Below are 27,099 nucleotides of genomic sequence, written 5' to 3'. Positions count from 1 at the left end.
TTGTATAGTGCAACCAGCACAAGTTTGAAACGCTTGCTGAATTTATTTAGTCCGAATCAAGAGAAAGACAGATACATTATTATATAGTATTATAAAGTAAGCAAACATTTATATCCAAAGAAGGCAGTAAAGAAGTTACAGATGCATGTGGTAGGTGTATGACAGATACATGGTATAATCTAAATTTGATAGTCAAATCCTGTGTATGGATCCTTTCAAAATTTGTTGAAAAAGTATTTCTTTATTGTTACTGAAAGCATTGAAAACATTCGTCAGGAAAAGAGCAGTGGTGACCAAAACTCTTTGCCTAATAGTGCTGTGTATGTTTACTTTAGCATATATCTTGGATGTATTCATTCAGGATGTTGGCTCAACTTGATAAAGTCTTATTAAGAGCCATGTCTCTTTATCGTATAATATATAAATATTGTAAGCAAAATGAGAAACCCTCCACAGTGAGGTTGCTGATGAGCTGCTTTAAGAGAAAAGAGGAAGATTGATTGCAGACTCTAATAATTGCTTTTTTCAGACATCAGTACGAGATAGCAGGTGTTTCTTCTAGTAAGGGATTCTTCTGGCATCTAAAGAGACTTGATTTTGTATCTTGTCAAGTTCTGAGTTTAATATCTAGTGAAGAAAACATCTTCTCAGACACTTAATCTTCTGTTAATTTATGGGAAAAATGTATTTTTAGGATGTTTTCAGGTCTTTGGAAACAGGGATGACTACACTTTCTACTTGCCCTTGGTCTCCTAGAGCATTGTGATTTTCAAAATAAAAAAAGATGCTGCTTCCTCAGAGAATACATATTGCTTGAATGTACAGCCACGTGATCACTTTTTGTATCTTGTACAAGGTTTTGTTTTCTGATGTAATTCATGACTACAGCCTCTTCCTAACTTATATTTAATTAGTTAAGTTCTTTTATGGAATCGGTTGAAAAAGCCAGAATTTCCATCCAAAGGATAAATGTACTTCACTTTCCAAATTCACTTTTCCAGTTTGTTCACTTAAGGTTACTTATGTACCTGTACCTTTAGCTGGGGCAGACACAAGGAGTGGGACACTAAATAAGAATAAATATTTTAGATTAAGAACCATGAAAATGGAATCCATACTGAGGAACTAAAATGCGTCCAGCACTTTGGGCCTAGTAAGCACAATAGGCTTGCAAGAAGAGAACAGCAGCAAAGAACCCCATTTGACTCTTAATAGTGTCTTTCCCAATCGAACAAAGCTATAGAACTGAATTTTCTGGTTAGTCATTTGGTTCAAGCAAGGTAATGTTATTGCAATGCTTTTGATGTGTCTGAAGTATTGTGTCACATAAAATTCTACATTTCTTCATATTTTAACCTGCAGCATTTTGGATATTTCTGATTGAATTAAATACTTTAAATACTCCGGGGCTTAAAGACCTAAAATAGATGCCGTGGAGGTTGCACCTTAGCTATTTAAGAAGGATTTCCATTCTCGCCAAAAGGAGAGAAAGTTTTAGTGAATGAAAATGGGAATCTTTGGCTTTCTGTATAAGAGAAAATGTTGCATGCAGTTATTCATCTTCACATTTCACTTGTTCAAACTGGAAAGCCTGGACAGAATATGACTAATATGTTTTCCTTAGTCACTGATATCCCTTCAGTTGAGATATTTAGTGGAGACATTATTTTAGAAGATGTAGTTTCTGTATTTTCTAAGTTCTTGTGTGCATTGGCTCGTGTTGTGCAAAGGGCATGTGAGATATCATTTGTCCTTTTCCAAGCACATATGACTCAAAACATATGTAATACTGAACAAATGACAATGGGAAGAAGTAGTTACATCCTGTCCAGAATTTAGTAGCTCAGCCAAGACGATGAGAAAAGGGTTTAAAGAGTCCATGTAAAATTTTTACTTTAAGATTTCAGAAGGCTGGGTTAGACTTTCTGGCACCTTGATAAGCACAGAAGACACTTTCTTTCAGAATGAACTCTGACAATCTGGCTGTCTTATTCCTGTTGTCCAGAAAAGCAAAGTTTGTGCTTCAGTCATCCCAACTGTTGTCTCTTTCAGACCCAGAGGATAACGTCTATCATGCTGCGGTTTGGCCAGCACCTCATCAAGCCCTCCGTGGTCTTCCTGAAGACCGAGCTTTCCTTTGCTCTCGTGAATCGCAAGCCGGTGGTCCCGGGCCGTATCCTTCTGACCTGTGCCTTGACCATGGGCATCTGCACTCCTGGGAGAAGCAGGGAAGCTCGGTGTGCTTCTCAGGCCAGGTAGGGTGCTGCGCGGATTTATTCTGAAGCCAGACGGTGGAACATAACACGCTTGGTTGGTGATGCAGAACTGCCGAAAACAGTTGCTTAGCAACTGTGACCTTAGAGGTGAATTTCTATTGACCTTTTCACCACAGAAGATGTATAAGCAGCCAGGTGCTACTAAAAGCATTTTAAAGTGTATCTGAGGGGCTACTGTTTAAGCTCCATGTTATGCTAAAAAACACATCTTCAATAACATCATGTATTTTTAGCGGTGATAGCTTCTTTATGGAGAATGTTCAAGTTCACGTAGCTAAGTGTATGCAATTTGTCAAATGGCAGCGGAATCCAGTATGAAGGCTATTATTTTGGTTGGGGGGGAAGGGGAGAAGGGGAAGCAGATTGCTTTATTAATTTAGGTGGGAATGGATTAAATAAACCATCTGTGTAGCAAACATGCTTTCTGAGTAAAAAAAATGAAGCCCTGTGTTGTAAGTAAAACTCTCTTTAGAAACGTTATGGGAAGATGACTATGCATGAATGGTAAATGCCTCTATTTTCATTTTGTAGTGTTGCATATTATTTCACTGTCAGAACTGAGTAACTTGCACTCATTTCAGTGGCAAGAGTTGAACTTTTCAGAAACACTCACAAGTGATCAGTCCACTTCCGTAGAGTTTTATGGTAACATTTTCATGGGAATTCAGTGAGACAGTGGCTGGATGCATGTTGAAAACACGTCTGGAGTTCATTTAAAACCTTCTTTTTCTTCTGTGTTTTTTTTTTTTTTTTTTTTCTTTTTTCACAATTTAACGTATAATCTGCTGATTCTGATATATATTTTTTAATCTACAAATGTATTTTATTTCTTTCTGAAGTGTTGAATCTTCTCCCATTATTCCTGTCTATTACAATTCTTCAGTGTAGAACTTCTGTGCACCTGTTTTGAATGTTTCCGTTCATTCCAGAAGGCAGATTGTTTCGTTATAAACGTATGACAAAGATGCACAAATTTCCTAGAAATGTTGAACATGTTACTGTCTCACTAACATGTTTTAATGAATTAAATGAGCTGCTCTTCTCAATTAAAAGTTCATAAAGTATCTGATGTAAATCAAAATGATTTACAGTTTCTTCATAATTTTAGGGAAAATATTTTCAAAGCTATTGGAAAAGTGTATTGCATTGGTGGCTGTGAGCCTATAAATGCCTACATATTGGTTTATGCATTGTCCAGGCCAGAGAGTAAACAAAATGTTTCCTGTGCTGGAAGAGGAAGCTTATAAAGGAATAGTTAATGATTTTGTTAGTTAGTTAAGTGAACAAGTTCATTTGTTGTTAAGCAAAGAACAGAGATTTCAGCTGGAAGAGACTTTTTAAAAGTTTTGTGAGCATCTAGAAGTGTCATTTTAAGGAGCTTGTAAAACTTAATTATTACAAGCTTCTTTTCTTCTTAAATAATTAAAGATTATAAACTCTAGTTGTGTAGTTATTGCTGACTGTTTGGCAGATAGATTTATTTGCTCAGATTTAGCTTTGTTATCCCATAATGAGTATTGCAGCATATTTTAGAGTGTCACATTGTTTTAATAGCTTGTGCGTTGTAATATATAATATAGTCTTTGTTTCTCTGTTGAATAAATGTTCAGGTAATAAAGCCCCAACACTTTCTTCCTCATTACAGGGAAAAAAAAAAAAATAATAGAAAAGATCTTGATGTAAAGGCTGGAATGTAGTATGTAAAATAGAGCAATTTGCAGTTGTAAGCTTTTAAAGTGTCTGTGTAATGCAGCATTTGTCTCAAGATCTGGCAGTAACAAGTGTATCTTCTTTATTTTATTGCAATAATTTTATCTGCCTTGTCTTTGGCATACTTGTGACATTCCTTTCTTTCTTTTTCTTTCTTTTTTTCTTTCTTTTTTTTCCACTAGAAAATAAAATATTAATGCATGTGCATTAGAGAGACAAAGGAAATCAGTTTGAAGCCAGCTCACTCCAGGTGGTGGCTTTAATTAACTTGTAAGGTTGAAATTCCCTCTTGAAACAGAACGTAGGATTGGAGTGGTGTATTTGCTGCACTAGTTTTAAAATAGAGTTGTTGTATTCTGAGAAATTTCAGAAAAACGGTCTTGTGCAGATCTGGGTTTTGTGATTTGAGCAATGCCAAAGCATACTTGCTCAGGAAACAAATTAAATGTTTTGTTTCTTTCTAGCTATCAATCCTGTGAATTCAGCTTGACATTTGAAAATCAGACTGTGCTACAAGTAAGCAGGAGTTACTATTCCTGGTAAGGAAAGAGAAGTCCTGTTCCTTGAGAGATGCCTTATCTGACTCAGGATTAGGCTTCTTTCTAATGGCTGCACAGTAGTTCATGGCTACACAAACCTTTGTCGTGTACTGATCATTGCAGATTGTTGAATAGGAAGTGACTGCTACCTTAATATTGAGTAGGGGTCTGACAGTAAACTGCGATCTCTGCTGTCCAAGCTAAAGTATGTTCATGCAATTGGCTCTTGTTGCAAAATCATTCAACTCTTGTGGCACAACCTGACAGGGGAAGCTGTGCATAACTCAACATGCAGGGTTAGTGTCTATTCCCCTTTGGACATCCAGTCCCATTACTGTCATCCAATGGAAACGCATTTAAGGCTCAAGAGGTGCTTGTTCTCAGTCTCTGTGAGGACAGCAAATCAGTTAAGTCTCACAATGACGTGAGGAATATGTACCTGCTTTGTTCACCTCTATATTTCAAAGTGAAAGATGGCTCTTCCTTCTCTTGTCTGTCTTATTTCAGAGCAGCCAGGCACATAGTTCTGGGGGCTGTCTTGCTGAATGAGCGTTTGTTTCAGGGCGCATTTTTTTCTCTATTCTGTACAAAAGTGCTATGATACACAGCAGCCCCTGTGGATTCTTATGGAGCCAGGAGTCTAGATGGGAATACTACATGCAGCACACACCTGAGCAGTTTGACAGTTGCCTGTTGTGTATATATATCCCAGCAAGCTTACACAGATATCAATACCATTTTCAAAGGAAATGCTCTATGAAGATGGATTGTGAAAAGCCATCTGTGGCTGTCTTGAACAACTTTTAGACGTATTAGAGAAGATAGCTTTCAGTAGCTGGAATAGTGCAGGGGGATGTGTCTGTCGTCAGCAGATTCAGTCTTTCCTTCACTTAGAATGCACAAGTCAAGAAGTGGATCAGGTCATGCAGTTGGCAGGAACTATTTCTCCCTGCCTTCTCTTTCATTCATAGCACTGCTGCTTCCATGCTTCAGAGCATGACTTTAGTGTCTTTAAGAAAATCCATCTGTTCTTTGACATGAACTTTGTGTGGCTACAAATACTTTGTGAGCTTACTATTTTATAGATCCAATCCTAGCCTTACACCATGGTTTTACATGGTTTCACTCACTTTTTCAGTATATTCACAGTTAAGTGAACTGTGTTTTTTATCATTTTCTCACTGCGTTGTACAGGGTACTTGCTTCCATTTTGTGTTAAACATGAAAAATGATTTTGAGCATTAGCAGAATCCACTTTGGGGCTAGGACTTTTATTGTAAATAAAATTATTCATTTGTTATGTCCCACATTTTTTCAGCAGACAAGATATTGATCTTTGGATTTCTGTTCAGGATGCCGTAAGGAAAACTAGCACAACAGGAACACAACAACATTTGTAAATTGATTGAATGCAAAATGTAATGACAGAGACAAACATCAGATCTATGGCAATACTATATTATACAAAGCATTTTTCAACAGTTTATTGAATTGGCTATTAAAAAAAAACAACACGCTTTCCATCTGGGAGCAATGAGATAGGGGTTATCAGAACCAAGCAATTTTATTGTACTTCATAGTGGACATGCACATGTGTGTGCATGTAGTAAATGAAGCACTTTACAAATATTTTTCATCTGGAATTGATTATGAAAAAGGCTTTCCATTTGAAAAAAAAAGAAAAAAAAGACACTTTAACTGTAATATACTAAGTGGTTCTGGACTACTTAGTATTATATCTTTCCATAGGGATCTGCTGTCTTCTTACAGAAGGTATTGTAATTGTAGGGATTATAAGAAATAGAGCATATGTAAAAATCTACCATACAAAGTTGGTGGTCTTTTTTTTTTTTGTTGCTGAGGCAGCGTGCTGTGCTGTGAATTACTGTGGCTTGTTCCTTTGTTAATGACTAGAGAAAACATTAGTTGAACCAGATGCTCCTTCAAAGATCTGATAACACCCAAAGCTGCAGTGTAATTGTTCTGGGTCTGTTTCATGGGTGGGATGGGACCGAGGGTCATCTAGTGTAAGAATAGCATCTGGTTTGCTTTACAACTTATATGTTTATAAGCTGCACTGTCATATGTTATCAGAAGTGCTGTATTATTTGAGATTGACATATTTTGCGCTATGACAATGTAATTGATGCTTTTATTAACGTATTTGCTGTTAAAAAACCTATCAATCAGCACTGTGTGATAATATATATTAAAAGTAATTTTTAATTCTGTTAAGTTCTGATAGATTTTTTCCTTTGAAGATAGCATGCTGGCTCTAGGCAGACAGGTTCTTTCACAGGTTTGTTTGAAAACCATGGTGTTTAGCTTGAAAACCAGTGTTTAGCACGTGTACAAAGTTTTAATTTCTCCTGAAGTTACAGAGCTGCTGTTAACTGTGATTTAGTTGGCTTGTACATTGCACATATATCACATCTGTATTTATGCTATATAATTATGATTTTTATGGTTTTTTTAGCCCAAAGAAGTGTTAATATTTGCTATAAAACTAAGCTTCAGCAAATAAAAACCAGTTATTGCAGAATATAAATATTTGCATTTGCATATTGCAGTAATGTACCCTGCACCATTACAACTACACATTAAACATATCCAGCCCTGTGGGAAAGTACTCTTTTAGTGCTGGTTACAGAAGCTACATATGCATTACTGTTATTAGCTCGCATTAGAGCAATGCTAAAGAGCAGTTCTGAATCAGTACCACGGTGTGTCAGTTCACTTTCAAGCAAAGAGCTAAAAATAACTTCTGGTTCTGTGAAGGCTTTTCAATCTAAGTGGGTCTTTAGAGATAGTGTGGACTCAGAATCATAGGAGGCTTGGGTTGGAAGAGACCTCAAAGATCTTCTCATTCTAACCTCCCTGCAGTGTGCAGGGCTGCCAACCACTAAAGCTCATTGAGAAAGATGATGTCACTTGTTACGATGAGTTTCATCTTAGTTTCAACTGGGACTGAAACTCTGTTTTCTTCAGAGTATCTGGTATGATGCTAAGCTGTGGTTCTATGCAAAAACAATGTTGATAACACACTGGTGTTTATAATTGCTGCTAAGCAGTGTTATACAGAGCCAAGACCATTTGAAGCAAGGGCTCAAGGAGCTGGGAGGGAACAGAATTAGGACAGCTGACTTAAACAGGCCAAAGGGATATTCCATCCTATATGATATCAAGCAGAAGGAGTTTTGAAGGAGGCAGGAGTTCATCTCACTGTTCAGCTGCTTGGGGGCTAGCTGAGCTTCATTCAGGAAGTGGTGAGCAATTGCTTGTGCATCACTTGCTATTTTTATATATATATATATATATATATATATATATGTGTGTGTGTGTGTGTGCGTATCTGTCGTAATTATTATTCTTTTTTCTATCTGAGTAAATAGTTTTATTTCAACCCACAAGTTTTACTTTATCTGAGTTCTCTTCCCCATCACATTGGGAAAGGAAAAGTGAGCGAGCAACCATGTGGTGCTCAGCCACCTGCTGGGTTGAACTGCAACAGGAGAGAACGGGAATTCCTTGCATTTCTCAATTTTTTTCTAGGTAGTCTGGAAGAAGAGTTGGAAGAGGGGTGCAGTAGCTTTACTGGCATAGAAAATACCCTGTGAGTGAGAAGAACAGATATAAGTAATGGATCTTGTATGATATGGGGGAAATAGAGAGTATGTTTCATTAGCAGGAATGGAAAAGAGATTTGGAATTACTTTCTGTACTGTCAGTATTACTGTCAGTAATTTCTTTTTGAGAAAATATCTCAGGTTTGGTTTGGCTTTTAGATTTAAACAAAACTCTTCAGTGACTCTTCTCTGTTTGAGCAGTCTTGATTCTTTATCAAATGAGAATAAGGAAAACAAGTCCTATGCTTATTGTTTTTCAGCTGAATTGAGCTACCTTGTACAAAGGGCAGGTGGGACTGTACCCCTGGCAGTACCAAGCCAGTAGGTCAGCTTTGTTGTATTCACAGCCTACTTTCTGGGAAAAAATACTCTGCTCAAACAATCCAAAGAATAACTGTTCAGCTCTGTGTATGCAAGCCACTTGAATTTAGTGGTGATAGAGAGAACAGTTAATTATGTCAGGGCTGGAGTCATTTTGTTTGCAGACTACAAACAAAGGGATAGTGTTTGACTCACATTAGGAAATACTGTTTCAGAAGATAATAGATTCAGGATTCTGTGTGCAAAAGCTCGTCTGATGGTCTGCCTGCCTGTCTCTCTATGTTCTTGTTTGTTTATTTTCCAACTGCATCATTTGGTCTAATAAGAATACTTTCTCTCCCTTCAAATTTTGCCTCACTTGAAAAGTGCTCACTGTTGGAGACGTACTTCATGATAAGCGTTTACCTATCCTGCTTGCGTAGTTGTGTTTAGATTAACGCGGTGGTGTTCATGAAATGCTCTGTGCAAATTTCACAAAGAATAAAGACTTGGAAGTAATGAAATCAAACGTATATTTTGCTAATTTGCAAATGGAGTAATTTACTAATCAGATTACTCATTTACATGCATTTTGCAGGATAATAATAAGAATTTCTTGGGATGTAGCAAAAAAATGTACCCTAAGGCCATGTGTGGGAGAGACAGGAGTTCCCAGGGGTGAATCTGGCTCTTGATATAAAGTCCGTCTTACCAAATGCCATAGAGGAATGAGCAGTTTCTTCTTAGTGATGTGTTCAACTGACTTTAAAGCCTTGCTCATAGATCTCAGAAAGATAAGTGTAGGAAAAAAATGAGCCGTGTGTCATAATGGATCAGATTCTAGGCTACATGTTAACATATGCTGAAATTCAGTTTGGTTTATTCCCTCACCTGTTAACTGTCACTGTTGTTTAGACCTTATAAATTGCTTAACCTCAAGCCCAACTTACTATGCCTGCACTTGCTATGAGTAGTTCAGGGGCATGCAATGTACAGTTTTGAAGGTGTGTTACTGATATATGTCCTCTAAAAGTAGCACTGTTTGTCCTTAAATACTCCAGGGACTTGCAGAAGAGTTTTTGAAGCTAGTCCATGAGTTCTCACTGCTGTGGTACCTATTATGCACACTTACACCATGCCCATAAAGCAATGAACAGTGTGGAAAGCCTGTTCTTGTCATCATGAAAAAATGTGGTACTTGAAGATTTTAAATAAGTTTGGTGCTGATAGCTGTGGAAGGTCACATTTCATAGCAGCTCCCTATTGTCTTCCTCGTGTTGTGATTTTTATGTTTTACATTATAATTTTTAAGATCCAGTTTTATATGAAGGCAGTGTATTTTTGAAGGTTAAAAGTATTGGATTCACTTTCCTATTTAAAAAGATTTCACTGTTAGCTTAGTTGCAACCTCCCATTTTCTCTTGTTTACTGTCATTAACAATTAGCAGAGCATCTTAGCATTTCCGTATCAGCTTATATCTGTAGATGTATATTGAGATTTCTGTCACTGTGGTGGCTGAGATCATCTGGAAAAAAAATTACCTACTTGTATTTTAGTACAGCAAGAGACCAGGCTAAATCACCAAATTGGAGTGAGAAAAGCCTCCTCCTAAGGAGCTGTAGGAAGTTTAAAAGACAGAGAAGCAAAGCTGTGAGGATGAAAGTAAAACTTAGAGGTAGCAAAGTTTTGTCTGAAAAATGGCAGGGAAACTGAGGTTGGATTCAGAACAGATAAAATGAATACTTCCTTCGAGTTTTAACCCATAACTGGCATTCCTGTTATTGAAAAAGCTGTGAAGTTCTGTTCATAGATAATGAATACTTTTAGTCCAGCAGTTATTTTCTAGTCTAGTAGAGAGCAAATTTATAATTGGAGTAGTTATTGAGCAAACCTGTAATTTTATACTTTTTATCACATCAGTAAGCCCAAACAAATTCAACAGCCATAAACAGTCAATAGATAGCAAGCACAAAAGATGAGTGTGCTGCCATTGCATTTGTACCACTACTTAAACTCGGGTCCACCTAAACTTGAGTTTCTTCAGTTCTTTAAGAACCCTAAAGTCTGCATCAACTTGCAGATATCCATGCGCTTTACGTTTGGGCACCTATTACCAGGGACTTTGTAAAAGAAAGGAATAAGAAGGTTTTTTGTTTTTTTTTCTCATCCCATAACTGGATTTAAATTCAGCTTTTTTTTTTTTTTTTTTTAATTTAAATCAGTTTCTGGCTAGTGAAGGAGATGACAATTACAACACTGTTTCTGTTACATTTTGTGCACATCTTGAACATCAGTCCTCAGCACAGCCATCAGAATGTGATATGCAGCACACACAGAGTTAACAATCTGGGTAAGGTACTGCATGGCTTCCTCTTACGGTGGAATATAATTAAAAGAGATGATTGGAATACATGGTTATTCATAATAGATGTCACACAATTACCATAAGTAATGCAATACATGCAAAATCTCCATTTGTAATGAAAACAGATTTGCTGGAAGTCAATTGAAAATTTCATTTATTCATTATTATTTCTAGCATATTGGAATATTTTGTGCTATTCAGTATGATACAGCACTCAATGTTTTCCTCAAGTATATATTTCTCAGAGGTATCTGACATGAATTTCCTGTTGCAACAGCCAAAACAGCATCTTAGAGATACAATGTTAAACTGCTATATCTTCTCTTCTCTGAACCTACAGGTTTTGCTACAAAAATTCCTTTATGGCACATAATTATAAAATAAAGTAGATATTTCACCAATAATCATCTTTTATTTATATTTAGGGACATCCAGCAGAGAGGAAGGGAGAAAAAGACGTGCCATGTACAGGGAACGTGTTCTCTAAACAGGCAGAAATGAAGGAGTAGTTTTCTGTGGTCTGTGATTCCAGTACGTTCTCCAGGGCAAAAAGTAACAATAAATATTGCCATAGCCTAATCTCTCCCAGCTACAGGGTGTAGATGTCAACCCTTGGAGGGTTAATGTAACGTTTACTGTATCCTAATTCCTGAGAGACAACTTACTGGTTAGCAAAAGGAATATTTTGAACACAATTGCTTTACTCTGCAGCAGTACTAAATAACTGAGTGCAAAATAACTGAGTTCTGAAGTGCGAGACCCAAAGATTTCACCCCTTCTGGTATCTATTGCTTTTGATGTTGGACCAAGTCCTTTCCTCCCTCTCTTCTGCTTTGCCACCCCTACAGCACAGTGAACTCCTGCCCAGCAGAGTGCTTTCCCTCTCTGCCCATTCAGGAAGGCAGCACAGATGGTCTCTCCTGTGTTACTGTGTGCCCAGAGCTCTCAGTTTGCTGCTTCATTTGTTTAGGAAATGCTTTCTTCTGCTAGTTTGAACTGGCAGGTGAGAATATCAAAACAGTGATTCTAAATGGCCCTATAATTGCTTTGAGAGCTTCAGCTGAGGGTCGAGCTCCTTCTCTGAGCAAGATAATTGGGTAAATTATGTTTTAATAAGTTGTCTTGTACAAAGTTAGATATGAACATAAAACACAGTGGAGGCTTTGCTGTGACATGAGACTACAGTAGAAAATGGAGTACCTGATTCATGGATACAGAGGTATTTTGCTCTATCACTTACACCATATCTAAGTTTCCAAGGTTTTATGAGTAATGAATGGTCTGTTAGTGTATGTTTATTATTCGTTTTGTATTTTACTGTTCCTTATAACCTGCTAAATTCTGTTTCTGATAAAAATAATAACTGTAGTACTCTTACAGTGAGCTCACTTGAGCAGATGTTCATGTCATACCATAAAAGATTCAGAATTCCCTTACTGATAGTCTTCAGTTTAACATCTGCATTCAGAGCAGTGACCTCTACAGAAACTACCTAGGAGCATTTAATTTTCCATCAGTACCCATTTTTGTTTCTCTCTCTCTTTTTAATGATACATTTTGATACGGTTATGGTTACCAGGACATCTTTAAATTTCAAAGTTCTAGTTCAGGGGTTTGTTACCTTTATCTATTAATTAGTGGAAATGCATTGAGATAACATTGCTATTTGCATCATAAAATTGAAAATTGTGTGTAACAAGTATGGATTTAAATAGGTAAATTTGGAAGCACTGCTATTTTATGCAGTCTTTTCTGATAGACTTGACATAGATGAATATGAGCTTTTGCTTTGATCTGCATGAAAAAATGTAACTATGAATGCTGTTCTACAAATGTGTCATTGTGTGGCTCTGCATTTCTTTTTCTCTCCCAAGGAAAATATGCCTGGTTGCAAGGAAACAATGTCATATATATGGCATGTTACGTATTTATATTATGCCAGTATACAAATAAATGTTGCCAGAATTGAACTGCAGTTTAATCACTACAAGCACACATTTCAGCATCGCTGTTTTAGGATCAGTTTTGTTAATGATGATTCAAGCCATTCACAGCCTTTCTCACCTGGATAGGTGGTGCACTTTGCTACATTCATACTCCAAGGATAAAGTTATCAAACAGAAATTGCTTAGGGTATAGTTCTTTTGTGGCACACTTGTTAAATTTCCTTTGTTTCAGAGAGGAAGTGAGGAGAGTGGGGAATGAGAGCAGGGTTTGAGATCTTTGTGTCACATCTTGGAGAACCTTTAAGAGCTCAAAATCCAGTAAGACTTGTGATCATGTTGCATGAGTACAAGAAAAGTAGCCAGAGGTCAAGATTTTGCTTGAGAAAATAAGAAAATCACTTGATCATACCTGCCTATACAGAAACACCAGTATAGCAAAATTGAATTGCTTTGAACTGCACCTGAAAACTTGCTGGAGTTTTGGGGTGTTCATTTTCCTTTCCATAATGATTTAGCAAGTGGTCCCTACCTGATGAATGCCTCAGGGACTGCCATCAGTATTGAAAACAGTCTAACGCTTTCTAGTTAGAGCCAAAAGCCTTGTGTTTCAATGTACTATAAAAGTTGGTTAGCAGGAAGTCCACCTATCATATTTACAAAATGAAATTACATGTTTCTTCTCTCCACACCCCATTTAATTTAGTTCCAGAGAGTGGAAATAAAAGACAAAATGAAGACAAACATTTTTATAAACTGTATTTTGCAGAGTTCCTTTGGGGAGTAGGCAAATTAATGTGAGAGCAAAAACTTTATAATCACTTTGAAATAAGATCAATATATTGTCAAATGAGTCTCCTTTAAAATTTTACTGAGAGACATCAGATGTGGCTGCTTTTGCTGAGTTGCCAAAGAAGTGAAGTACTTGAAGAAGATTATTTGGATGTTTTCTTTTCTTCTGTAATTTGCAATGCATATAAAGCATGGATTTGCCACAATTAGGTAGCAGGTAGGCTTGAAAACAAAACAAAAACCTCACACCGAATTAGTACCTAGTCATGTGGAAGGATGCTAATAGCATTTCTGCCCAATCAAAGTTTCCTTCCTATGACCCTATCATATTAAGAAAATAATGTATACTTTCTTGTTTGTCAAAACCAAAATCACAAAAATCTGAACGTGATATAATTCTATTTTTATCTTAATCTGAATGCAGCAGCATTAATGGAATGCTGCTGACTGAGCAAAATGTGCTGAAATTACTTTCACTTAAAAAACAGTGAAAGTGTCCTCTCCAGTTTCTCAACAAAATAAGATAGAAATGCACTAAATATGGATTATGGTTTTTTCTTTTTTAATAAATGTATACACATCTGTATGTTCAGTGCTGTTGAATCATCTTTTGCACTTCTGGAGAAACGTGCTTATTACGTGAAAATAAGATATTAGCTGAAAGAATCTGATGCAGTCAGATATTTCCAGAAAGCAAAACCACAGGAACGGCTTACTGTAGCATTTATATGTTCATTTAACACAAAAAATGGGGTAGAATTTTCAACTAAACTGAACTGCTTTCCTTAATGCTTGCAACAGTTCAGTTTTGATTCTGTTGTTCAAATTGTCATCCATTGGTTAATGGTTCTTGAGCTTTACACAGTTGAAAATTGGAGGCAATCTTTTATTTTGTTGACAGTGATGGAGTTGGTGTAGATTTTATTTAAACCTAAACACTAGATAGAGAACAAATTATGCAGCTAAAAAGCCTATCAGGCTCAGGTTGGATTCTGAAGATGTCTTGTAAGGAACTACTGAGCGTTACAAAGGGACTGCAGGGCTGTAAAGCTATGTACAGACATGTATTTCTGTGCTGTGCTCTGTCAACTACCTGCAGAGTTATCTCCATGTGATGATTGTTTTTATAGCATTTGTTACATTAGAAGCCTTTCAATATAAAGCTTAAGCTTGTTTGACCCATTTTTAACCTATAGGGACACAAGATGTCCCTATTTATGTATATGTGAGTGATATACTTAATCCAAAGTCTAGTGAGTCAGGTCAGGTTTTATTCAGTTTTAAAAAACCAAAAAATTACATCCATTTATATGGCATTCAGAGCAACATTGTTTGTGATGGCCTAACCCTCATACGTAGTTTGGATTCTGTATTCATCTGATCGTTTCTATACAGTACAGCACTTGAAGAATATAGAATAGTCTCTTTAATTGGCTGCTAAAACTGGGGGTTCTCTTGTGTGCAAATCAAATCAGTGATATTTAGTTCAGAATTAGGAACATTGTATGTGGTGTTTGTTTAGAAATATAGTAAGTTTTGATCCTTCTGAACTAGTAGATTGCATAATAATAAGTATTTTGATATGAAATAGATATGAGGAGTCCGATGCTGTTAAATGAAAGAGAATAAATTCATAGTTTAACCAACCAATAGAAATGTAATGGTCCTTCCATGCAATGGCTGAATTGCTTTGTGTCCCAAAAACTACTGCTTTTCTTCTTCAGTTTTTGCCAACATGTATGTGGTCAGGGATAGGATGGCACTGTGCAGTCAAGCTTTGTGTGAGATTTTCTCAGGTTGTCCTTGATCTTAAACTGTCGCGTTGTACCTGTGTGAAGTTAACTTTGTGCAGCAGCTAACATGCTGGTCATAAGGGATTGCTTAAAATTGCTTACAAGATTTCAGAGTAAAGAATATCATGTGATTTGATGATTGTGTTCTCTTTATGATTGAAAAGGAAGAGGGAAATGCTCTATTTGTCTTTTTAAATAATAAAAATTTGATCAAGATTGCCATCTGATCCGTGAAAGGATTCAACAGCAATAACTACTGTCTTTCATCTCGTTACTTCCTTTTCCCTTCTGAAAGTTTTTAATCTTAGTTTGAAAAATTGTCAGCTGTTGTAGATCTTGAGTGCTTGTTGTGCACACTTACTGCACAACTACAGGATGATCCTTGAGGTCCCTTCCAGCCCAGGCCATTCTATGATTCTATGATACGTGCTTGCTTTTCAAACCACTGAATTGGTAATGTTTATGAGATTACATAATTCTCAATTGTCACAGAGATCTACTACATTTCTTATCTTGCTGGAGAAAAATAACAACTTATTCAATCTCATTATGGTTTTAGTTCATGTGGTTATTGAAAATAGCGGCAAGGGTCTTGGTCCAGGTACACATGATCTAAATATTGTGTATATATAAAGACATATATTTAAAAATGCTTCATTTAAAAAATGCCAGTATAAATACTAGACAGAAAAGGAGGAGAAAAAATGTGGAAGTATAATAGAGTTCTTTGTTTTTGTTTTTCTCAGGAGATTGAGGGGTGCTTGACTCTCCTCATTGTTAAATCATTTAAGTATCTCCTATGTAACCTAATTGTTGGCAGGACGGATGGACAGAAAAAAAAACAAATATGTACAAAATAATGCTGAATTGTATTTTTATACAGGTGTCAAAGCACTTTCAGAGCTGGTTGAGTGTCAGATGCGCACTAGAAGAAAGTCTACCTGTGTTTAATGACTTTGAATCACACTGCTCTGTGCTGATAGTTTCAATTTGTTTTAATTTGTGAATACCATCCCCAAAAAAGGAATGAAAGTAGTTCCAAATTGAGAAGCCAAATTATCATCTGTTGATTTCTCTTATTTTATGCGTATGTGACTTTGTGTGTGATGGATTTTATCCATGGTGATAAAATACTATTCTTTGAATAGAGAAGAATTTAAGACAACTATTTGGTATCATCAAAATGGAAGTAGCATACTTTGTAACTTTTTAAATCAAATTGCTCATATTTCTAAATTGAGTTACTGCTACCCTTATAAAAACCGAATGTTAACAATTATTATTTTCGTTATAAAATAATAAACCGATGAAAGAAAAATCCATTTTAATGTATAAAACATTTGATTTATTCTGAAGAGGATGGTAGATCTAAATGTAATGCTAATGTACTCTCAATCAACTGCAATGCAGTGTTTATAATAACTAGAATCAAAAGCCAGACCTATGCAGTTATTAATGCTGTGATTGCATTTTTTAATTTTAATTCAGCACACTCCTGTGGCAGTGATGAACCGTACCTATTTCCATGGATTTGAAACTTACAGCTTGACAAGAACTGTTTCTGGGACTTGGAATAAAAAAAGACAAGTTCTGACCTGTCTTTCATTCTCTTTTTGGAAGGTTCTAGAGCTAGTTTGTGACACTAATAGTTTTCCATTAATGAGCCATCATTACCATGTGCCTGAAGAGCTGAGCTGGAAGAAGCTGAGGCTTTAGAAGCATTGCTGCTCATCTTGTTGGGCTGAGGAGGTTCCCCATGGTTTCCTTGTCCGATAGAATTGGAGTGCAATGAAAGCCAGCAGACTCATAAACTTAATGTTATTCCAATCTTGAATCTAATTTTTGTTCGTTGTCAGTTGGGCTGCTGTACTCTGCAAAGCATCTGCTGTCAGAGTCACAGAATTCTGAATATCTGTTTAAGAAGATCCTTTGTGACTTGCTAATTATATTTCATGACAGTCCTGCTTTCTTTAGAATAATAATGAAACAGAAAAAACTCAAATTTAGTTTTAATAGAAACAAAATGTATTCAATGCAGTGATAAACCTTGAAAAATTGCCATTCACATGGAGTAATTATATATCATTACCTTAGTTACTACTGGATTCTCTGTATTTTGCCTGTTAAGTAAAGGAAAGCACAAATGTGCTGCATATACAGAAAACAATTCAATTTGCCCAATTAGCAAAGTTTGATTGATTTCAGGGACGTATTTTTTTTTTTCTTTTAATACTAGTTGTCTGATGCTTCTTGATGTAAAAATGTATTTCTTTTTCTATATTATTGAAACTTAATTGAATTAAAAAACTTTCTATGCAGATTCAGTTGAAAATTGTTTAAAATACCCATCCCATAAAAAAGGTAAGGCAGTCATGTTAACTTTTCATCGTGCTCCTTGAAATTAGTTGTGCTTGCTACAGTAAATACTGGAGTTGTAACGTTGTGTGCAACTTTCTCCTTCAAGACTGAGGGGTCTTGAAATTGCTCTGTTAAAAACTGATGCTGAGGGCTGATTTTCACCACTGTTAGCATTTGGTAGTAGGGATGTGAGAGCACATTTGACATTGACAAAAGGAAATAGAAAAGTAATTAATTGGGTTTGACTCTGCAGATGACAGTGTAGCTCAGTTCACTTTAAAATATGAAAATACCATGAATTATGGGCATTTGGAAGTAGTCTCCAATAACTTGAAAATGTCATTTACTGAAGCAGTAAAGAATAACTCCAAACCTGGGGCTTTTTTCCCAGTTCCCTCCAATATCTTTTGGCAGCTGTGAGAGATTTAGAATACCGGATGAACAGATAATCTGAACAAAAGCAATATTTTTCCCAGTTCTTCTGAAAGCAAAGAAATGTAGTTTAATGAAAGAGAAATAATTTTAATGCTTGTTTCTCCTAAGACTGGGAAGGTCTATATGGCAGCAGTTATTAATTATTATGCCTCAATTTGTTTTCCAAAACTGCATTGTTTAGGCTATTTCAACTGTATTTCTATAAATTAGATGTGCCAACATACATGTATTGTCCTATAAACAAGAGTAAGCCAATATTAAAAAGCAAACTCTGTTATTTCCTTAGGTCTTGTTCAACAGAAATCTTGCTGAAGTTATGATTCAAACAAAATCATTTTGCGAGAATAAGCAAGACTGACCTTTCAAATGTGATTTTCACCTATGTAGCCATCAGACTTAGGTCATGAATGCAATATGTGGAGGAATATATGATAGTAGTGGTGAAAAACCTTTGTATGTGACTGAGTTCATTTTGGTTGCTTAAAATCACATTACCCAACAGTGATTCATGACAGATGAAGAACTGAATAACTCAACTAGTGCCTGCTGTAATGTAATGAACTAGCTTCTTTTGCATACATAAAATAAGATAATGAAGAAAATCTGATGAAAAGCTCGAGTTGGTCATTTTAGACTCAAGGACTAGTAATGGTCTAGTCTGAAATTGATTTGTAGCTAAGAGGAAAGTAGCATTTTAATAAGCCTTTTGTAAGGTCATAAAAATGTCTGTCCCTACTCATATTTTTAGTGAATTTTAAACACATTCTTCTATGTACTCGTCTTTCCATTTCTCTGGATATTCTGTGTGTCTCATTTATGAGATCATATGAGAGTGGAAATGCTCAGCACAATCATGAAGGCTATGATTTCTTTAAAGTCTTCTTAAATCAATACATAGCTTCTGATGACTTCTTAAAGACTGCCTCAGAGAACCTTACTTTTTTCTTGACCATCAAAATGATTTTCATGGGGAGGGGAAAAATGGATTCGTGCAAAAGTTGTCGTTTACATTACTTGCAAGAGTAATTTGTTAGAAAATAATTACAATGATAACTTGACGTGATTTTAATGGTTTTAGAATATTAAGTATTATTAAAATAATACTCCTTATAACTACAGTTCAATATGCCTCTTTTTACTATATGATTTTGGTTGCCAGAGTAGGTTTTCAGTGCTTCTGTTGAGAGGTGCTTAGAAAGTTAATGTAGACGTTGCTGACAACAAAATTTCTCTTCTGTTATCCTGCCTTCATATCTTTCATAAATATTATATTATCATTTGTATTGCTCTAGTTAGTAATCATTTTCCTATATCAATTATGATTCTGTTTTTGAGCCCTTATTAGAATCACAAGTAACCCATAATAACAGAGTAGAAAATATGATAAACTTTCTTAGACAATGAAGAACTCTCTTTCAGGTGTAAACTCATTTTGCATCAAGATTTTGCAGTGCTTAAAAACTATTGTTAGAAGTTTCATTCTGTTTCATTGTCACCAATGAATATTCAAAATCATGATCCTTCTTTTAAATGGAGATGCATCACATAGACTCTAAAATCAAAATGATATGTGGTAGTTTCATTTGGAAGTATAATTAAGGTGTATAATGTCATTTAACTGTTTAATGAACTCTGCATAATGTAATAGAATACAAATATTTGACCTTCCTGACAGTGACTGATGGATTGAAGTTGCATAGCATGATATCATTAGAATGTCAAATAACATCATTATTCATGATTATCAGGAATTATTCAGGTGAAATGGCAAATGTAATGGAAAGCTATTATTTGTGTGTGGGCTGCAGATTGACTTTCTTTGTCAGTGCCATTCTCTTGATGATACAGGGGGAAGATACTCAGATTTATTGAGCTACAAAGAATTAATGTCATAGGTTAAACAAATGTCAATAATATCAGGAAGGGATTTTCAGTAGGTCAGGTCATGTATTCAACGTCTAAGAGTAACTACTTGTGATAATATTTTATCTTCAATTCTACTTTGGCTTTCACTAAATATTGAAAACATCTTTAGATATGGGGAGTTGTAGCATAAGAATATATCAATATGAACTGTTTTCCGGGTGACATTTTAGATGGGAGCAAAAGAAAAATATAATTCAGGCTGCGTGCAGTGGAACTGAAATTTCATCCTCTACTCTCAGGAGCTTGAATGCAGGATGTAAACTTTTGTTCTAAGAGGTGTGATCCGTATATTCATATGATCATGATATTATCAAGCACATGCATTACCACTGCAGATTCTCAGAAATAAAACAAATGCTCTCTTATAATTTAGCTGATTCCATTCTCAGGATAGTTTGTTGCTGTAGTCCAATAGCTTGTGCATATGTTATCTTGCTTGATGAGATGCGGAAAATTGAAATGGATGAAAATGAATTTTAATGACTTATAATTACCTGTATTCATAACATATATTGAAATAGAAATAGCTTTGTGCGCCATTAGAGTTACAGTAGCAGATCTGAATTCTGTAAAGGTACAAAGATTTATAGTTAGCTCAAACTGATTGAAAAGAGAAACTGTGGTGGTATGGCAAACAAGCATGAGATTTAGGTTTAGTCTTTTTCCCTTCAAGTGCAAGTGACTCAGTTTTTCATGTGACTTTGCATTTCACGTAGACAAAACAACTTGTGCCCCAGTGTTTTACCAGATGATCTTTATCTCTTTTTCCCTAGTTTTTGTTTGTTTGTTTATTTTTCCTTTGGCTTTATGTATATTAGATTGGTGCAGGAAACAGAGAGAATAGCCTTATCCTCATGATGACGTGCTTACCTCTAATAGGCAGAATGGAAATGGCATCTGATCATTTTTTGTAGTTTTTGTTAGAGTCAGGCATATTCAGCACGTACTTTCTACTTTAAATTCTAGAGCTGCTAAAAACTAGAAGGTTTTTAAGTTTATATATGCTTATGAGTAGAACTTATATTTCCCACTACAATGTATGTTTCTCAGAAAAATTAGCTTATGGGTGAAATGCCCTTAAGGATAGTAAGCCAACTTGATTAGAAGGAGATTTGTCATTTATCTATTGCTGATCACAATCATTTTTTTGTTTCGGATTGCTACTGTGTTGAAAGAGCTCTTGTAGCAGAAAGGCAATCTAGATGTATCTGTTTAAAAAAAAAGTAATGATAGAACCCAGTATATCTTGATACCACTGTCAGATGGTGAATTCAATGAACCCTTGTCCTGAAGGCTGTTATGTTTCAATATTTTGATAATTGTTTTTTTTTTTTTATGGATGTGCATCCTGTGTCTAGCTGAATCCAGTCTTCTCTGGAACTTGAATTTGTCATGTCCTTATTTAGTAGATTCATCCCATCTTGAGGTATCAGTCTTCTCTGCTGTCCTGCAGGGACTCTCAGGTCTTTCACAGTGAATTCAACTGAACTGAGTAATTTGCTTTGATCTAAAAGGTGCTGTTTTCTTATCTCCTATAATTTGCTTTCTTTAGTTTGCCTCTCTGCCCTACCATGTATCCATGTAGAAGGTTCAGATACTACACGACTATTTATGTTCATGACTGTTTGTTTCAAAATTAACTTTTGAGTAATTCCTTCAGTAAAATAGAATAAGAAAGATTTAAGCAAATTAATTGTTTTGATGTAAATGCTGCATAAGGACTGTTTCACTTTGATAAAACTAGTGTTTGAATTCAACCTTTATTATTTTTTTTAGTCTTAAGAAAATGTTGTATTTTCAGTACTGTAGAGCCGTGCATTGTAATCATAAAGAAATATTAGAAAGACAGTACTTGTAGTACTTCTCATAAACACCTTTTTAGTCTTGTTTCAGCTTTAAAGCAAGTACTGTTGTAATGGCACATGTATTTCTGCTCCTGTTGTAGTAAATTTTAAGGAAATCAATAAAAGCATAAAGACAGAATTAGTAGCTAACTCAAATGAGTCTCCGTGAGAATGTAAAGGCTTTCTTATCTGTAAGGAGCTGATGGCCATAAAATGAAATGTATTTAAATACATTGCTAAAGATAATTAAAATATCATACAGGACCAAAGCACTTCAGCTGTAGATATTCATTAAATTGACCATTAATAACTTGTTATATAAAGGAATATTACTGTGTTCATAAATTTTGTATGCAGATTTTATTAAGCTGGCATGTTATATGGATTGATTCCCTGACATCTCCTGGCTGTGGCTGTATAGATAATAGTGTGTTGTATGAGTTTTCTATAATCCAGGAATTTTGACTGACATTTTCTAGCTTGAAATTAAATTTCTGTTCTGTATGGTAATTCTTACAACCAGTCAGCAATCAAAAAATATAATTATGTTGTGATTGGAATGGCCTTATTGTTATGTCAGCATTTTTTTCACAGTTTTCTTTTTTCAAAGACTTATAACTTGGGCTTTTCAATATGTTTGGAGTTAACAATTACAATTTTAATGTTTTTTTACTTGCTGGTTACTCTTTCTTCCTTCCATTCTTTCCTATTCTCATTCAAATATGAGATTTAATTCTCTACATATTATTTATTAATTATACAATTAATCCATCAGCCCCCTTATTGGTAAAAAATAAAACTAAAATGTTTCTCTCATTTATTTCTATTTAAATGCTGTTAGGTTTTAGGGAAGAACATGAGGAAGCAAGTCAGATTTTATAGGAATTTATTAATCAAAGATATGAGTAGACTGACAACAGTGGAGTATGCCATAATAATAATTTGGCTACAATAGAGTAAAGGGGAATAAAGCAGATGAGCAAAATGGAGATTCCATGACTTTTTGTAAAAAATTCAGTGATTACTGTTGCAGGTATCTATATAATCTCACTTTTTAATGGAAAATGCTATCAAGTCAAGGTAGCTAGAGGATAAAAAGTAGAGTTATTTATTAGCAGTCCAGGAATCTCTGTTGCAAAGAAAACAGGAGTACAAACCAAAGTCCTCAACTTTAGATACAGGTATAAATATACTCAGAAGGTGTGTACCTCTGTTTTTAGGTCCTAAATGTGCTATTTTTGACATTTTTTTCTTTACTTTTTGCTTGAAAAGAAATTATAAACTGTAGAGCCAAAATCATGCTAGTCTAAACAACTCAGTATTCTCCATGGCAAAAAGGTTTTTAATGTCTAACTGGAATCCCTTTTCTCCAATCTACAGAGAATCTTAGACTCTTTTATGAACTTAATCTTGATGTCTTTATTTGATCATTTTTTACATTAATAAATTAATAAATCACTTATTTAGAAGAAGCAATTATCATGTGAACCTTCTCTTTCTGTTTATTGTTCACATAATAGAAATAGGATAGGATTCTTGCAACTAAAGGTGCAAGAAGTTTTCTTTCACAAGCATTAAAGCTTAATTTTCTCAAAAATGTGCCTTAAAATGGGAATTATAGTGAGGATATCTGCAGCCATAAATCCTTGATTTTTTTACCAGCAAAAATGTACTTCTGGCACATGTCTGTTTATAACTGCAGTTGAATTACCTTTGTAAAAATATAGACCTGTGAACTTGACCATGACACAGTGTGTGTCCAAACAGGTCTCTCTGTGATGACAGTAAATGCATTTTCAACAAGTTCCACAGAGCTCTTGCAAAAATCTGTTTATTTGAGAAGCTGCGCTATAACAAAGATTGGATAAGAAAGCATCAGAGCATCTGTGCCAACTTATTACTAGCAATATTATCTGATTCGTTTTGATTTAAATGGGAGATATTTTGTTTTAATGCAAACTGAAAATTATAAGATGTTCACTGTCCATTAACAAGAAAATGTCTCAGTTTTTTTGAAATGAGTTTTTTAGGCTTTTAACTGGAAGTATGTTACTTAATGTGGTATTGCAGAGTGAACTGTTTGTGTTTAGTCTGAGGGTGAAATGTACTTCTCTATAATAATATTTACAAGGCAGCTTTCGTATGGTGAAAGTAATTAAATGTAATTGATATCAGTGGGACTGGCAAGTTTGGGGAAGAAATTGAGAGAGAGACTTTTGGAACACAGCATCAAAACGTTTTAGATTTGATTGAGTTAAAAGTAAGGATGTTTCACATTTAGCTGTAAGAAGAAAGCTGAGAAAGCAGGAAGGGCTTTGTTCGTTAAAGAGTTGCGTGCTGCTGCCCGTGCTTGACCTTTTCACAAGAGAAATATGAATTAAAAGCTGAAAATAGGACTACTGTACCCACTTCTTTTTTTTTTTTTTTTGCCTATTGTTAGAACGCCTATCTCACCAGGCTGCTTCCAACAAAATGAGCTTTCCTTTGGTTATTATAGCTGCTCAGAGAAGTGGGTAAGCTCCAGGCTTTAATTATTGACTCTCACTCCCTGAAAATAAATAGAGAAGCCATTTTTTATTAGCCAGAACTTTATTGCCTTAGGTGGTATCAGGATTTCCTATGAATTTTGTAATTAGACTGGAAACATTATGTTCCAGAGAGCATAGATCTGAAAAGGACATGTTATACCACTTAGTGGGATCAGAAAGGCGTGTGTTAAGATGCGATCTCAAGCAGGAGCACTCAGAAAGAAGCTGCAACTTTTGCAATGTAAACAGAGGAGTGAAACACAAGAAACAAAACTGTACTCATTTCATGGTCACAGTTGTATGTTTACATTCTTCTGGCAGACATGTAGAAATTTCGTTTGTGATGCACCTTCTGTTCTCCCTGACGTAGAGTCCTTTCAGCTTTGCGCTACGCAAGGTAGGTTTTTCAGTACCGCTGTTGATAGGAGCGTGTTCACTCTGATATGTTTTGGGGTGTTTTTCAGAACTGTTCCTTCAATCTGTTTTTTCCAAGTGTTGGATAAGTTCCAAAGAAACAAACAAAAGCTTAATAATAGCTGAAATCATTTTGACTTGAAATGTGTATCTCTGTCCATGTGTGCACACGCATTTACATATAGGCAGAAAAGTAACACTCGTGTTATTCAGAGAATTCACTGTACTTACCCTGAGTAGCTGGGTCTTTGGTAACACTTCTTGCTAACAGCAAGCAGATATATTGATTTATAAAATAGAAAATATCTTCATAATATAATAATTTTGGTGTAAAATGCTGTTAATGTAGATAGGGAAAAATCTTCAGGGAAAATAAAAATACAATAAGTAAGTTCTGCTCATTATCTAAGGAAAAGAACAGCAACAAGTTGGAAATCAGAAGGAAAAGCTCACATCTGAAAATTCTGCCACAGGAATGCTAGGTTGTGGTATGAAAGTATCTCCTGGTGATGAAGTTTATATTTCATATAAAGTATTAATGTTATTCAACTGTGATATGGTTTAGTTTTTAGAAGTACTAAAATAAAAAGAACCAAAATGATAAATCTGAAGAGTGTAATAAAGTAAGAATTCACTGAGATATTATTCAACCCAACCTGTTCCTGCAAGATCTTTCCATTTTGATACAGTTCCTTTTTTAAATAGAAAGTAAGTTTGTCAACAAAATAAAATTGCACAGGTTTGCCTAGAAATAGCAGAGTGCCAGAAAGTTGTTGAGGAAGCTCTAGTCCTTGTCAAAAGGCCATGTTTTCAGTTTGTGTGAGATTTTTTCTACTAAATGTTCTTCTGAGAGTCTGCATTGTTTGGAGTGGGGACGTACTACAGGGAACTTGTACCTTGCAAGGCAGTGTTTACGCATCCAGACTCAAAGGTGATACATAAATGCATTTCAAATCAGAATTGTGACACACAACAGGTCCATTTTGGAAACAAAAGCTTCAGTAAGTCAGGAAAGGAATCTTTATACAGATGAGCAATTTAAAAGTAGATTTTAATTATTTTTCAGTTTTAGGTTTCTTACATTAGTACTAGAGACTGATGGCTGCGTTACCTGTGCCTGGTGTGATCACTTACAACATACTGGTGGTTTCTCAGCACGTGCCACACAGTTGGAGGCAGAAGTCTTCCCTGGGTGCTCTGGTTGAATAAGGCTGATACGATTCTCTTGACTTTATACATCAGTTGTTCATAGGTGTAAGATGCTTAGAGAAATTAAAAAATATATTACTAGCGCCAAAGTGCCTTGCATAATTTGATTGTGGGCTGCAGGCTTTTTCTCCAAGCTTCTTTAACCTAAGATAGACTAAACCTCCCTTTCTGCTTGCTTTGCTCAGTACAGAATTTTCTGACACTTGGTACACACAGAGGAACACTGAGAGACAAATTGCCATGACAACCCCAGAGTCACCTCTCAACTGACTTAATGCTGCTGTTTTGTCCAGCTCTCTCACAGTAGTATCACCAAGGAATAAATTGAGAAGTAAAAGAGTTTCTCTGTGTTTAGCAAATAATTTGTGTAGCACAGCAATGCTATAAGAATCTGGTGGACTCCGAATTGTTTTGTCTAGCTCATGATTTTTAAATTAAGATATGTTAAATTGCAATCGTTTGGTGAGTTGTATGAAAAGACCTAACAGAGACCATTGGAAGAGAGTGTCTTGGGGCAGTGCATCAGTAGTGCAGGGGAAGTTGTCTAGGGCTGGTGTGCCTGGGATGCTGAATTGTATTCACTCACCTTTTTGCACTGCTGAATGTTAAGCAAGAAATGGATGGATTATGAAGGCTTCCAACTAGTGCAAGAGATACGTATGTGTCAAGTACATCAGATTAAGTTGATAAATATTACAAGATGGCTGTAACTTTTCATTTCCCTTTGATGTGCCAGAATGCTTCGTGCGATACAACTTACCTTTGATATATTGAACTGATGTTGGAAAGTCGTATGCCTAATCCTTCCCTTCATGTCGAAATTTGCAAGTGAAACACTGAATTCAAACTCTAGCTCTTTTATACCCTCTTTAAAAACAAAACCACAGCTAACTAGTTGATTAGAAATCACATTTTTGCAAATCAAATCGATGTTTGCCTTCCATTTTTTATCATAAACAAACCATACTGTTGTCACAAAGTAAAAATATACATTTTTAATCTTTTTTGTTGAGTATGTTTAATTACAATTTTGTATGCAT

The 27,099-nt window shown here is 35.4% G+C and overlaps 1 protein-coding gene across 8 annotated transcripts in view; it reads left to right on the top strand.

The window, feature by feature from the left end:
* FHIT (fragile histidine triad diadenosine triphosphatase) overlaps positions 1-27,099 on the top strand; it is a 512,252-nt gene that overhangs the window by 127,740 nt on the left and 357,413 nt on the right. For all 8 annotated transcript variants that reach the window (XM_085235677.1, XM_031555606.2, XM_085235680.1 and 5 more), the window contains one exon: positions 2,053-2,173. In XM_085235677.1, coding sequence (XP_085091803.1) covers positions 2,053-2,173 — 121 coding nt within the window. The remainder of the gene's footprint in view (positions 1-2,052; positions 2,174-27,099) is intronic.

Source organism: Meleagris gallopavo, chromosome 14 (assembly GCF_905368555.1).
Source record: "Meleagris gallopavo chromosome 14, MGAL_WU_HG_1.1, whole genome shotgun sequence".
In the NCBI taxonomy this organism is placed as follows: Eukaryota; Metazoa; Chordata; class Aves; order Galliformes; family Phasianidae; genus Meleagris; species Meleagris gallopavo.
This window is presented reverse-complemented; position numbering and strand designations above follow the sequence as displayed.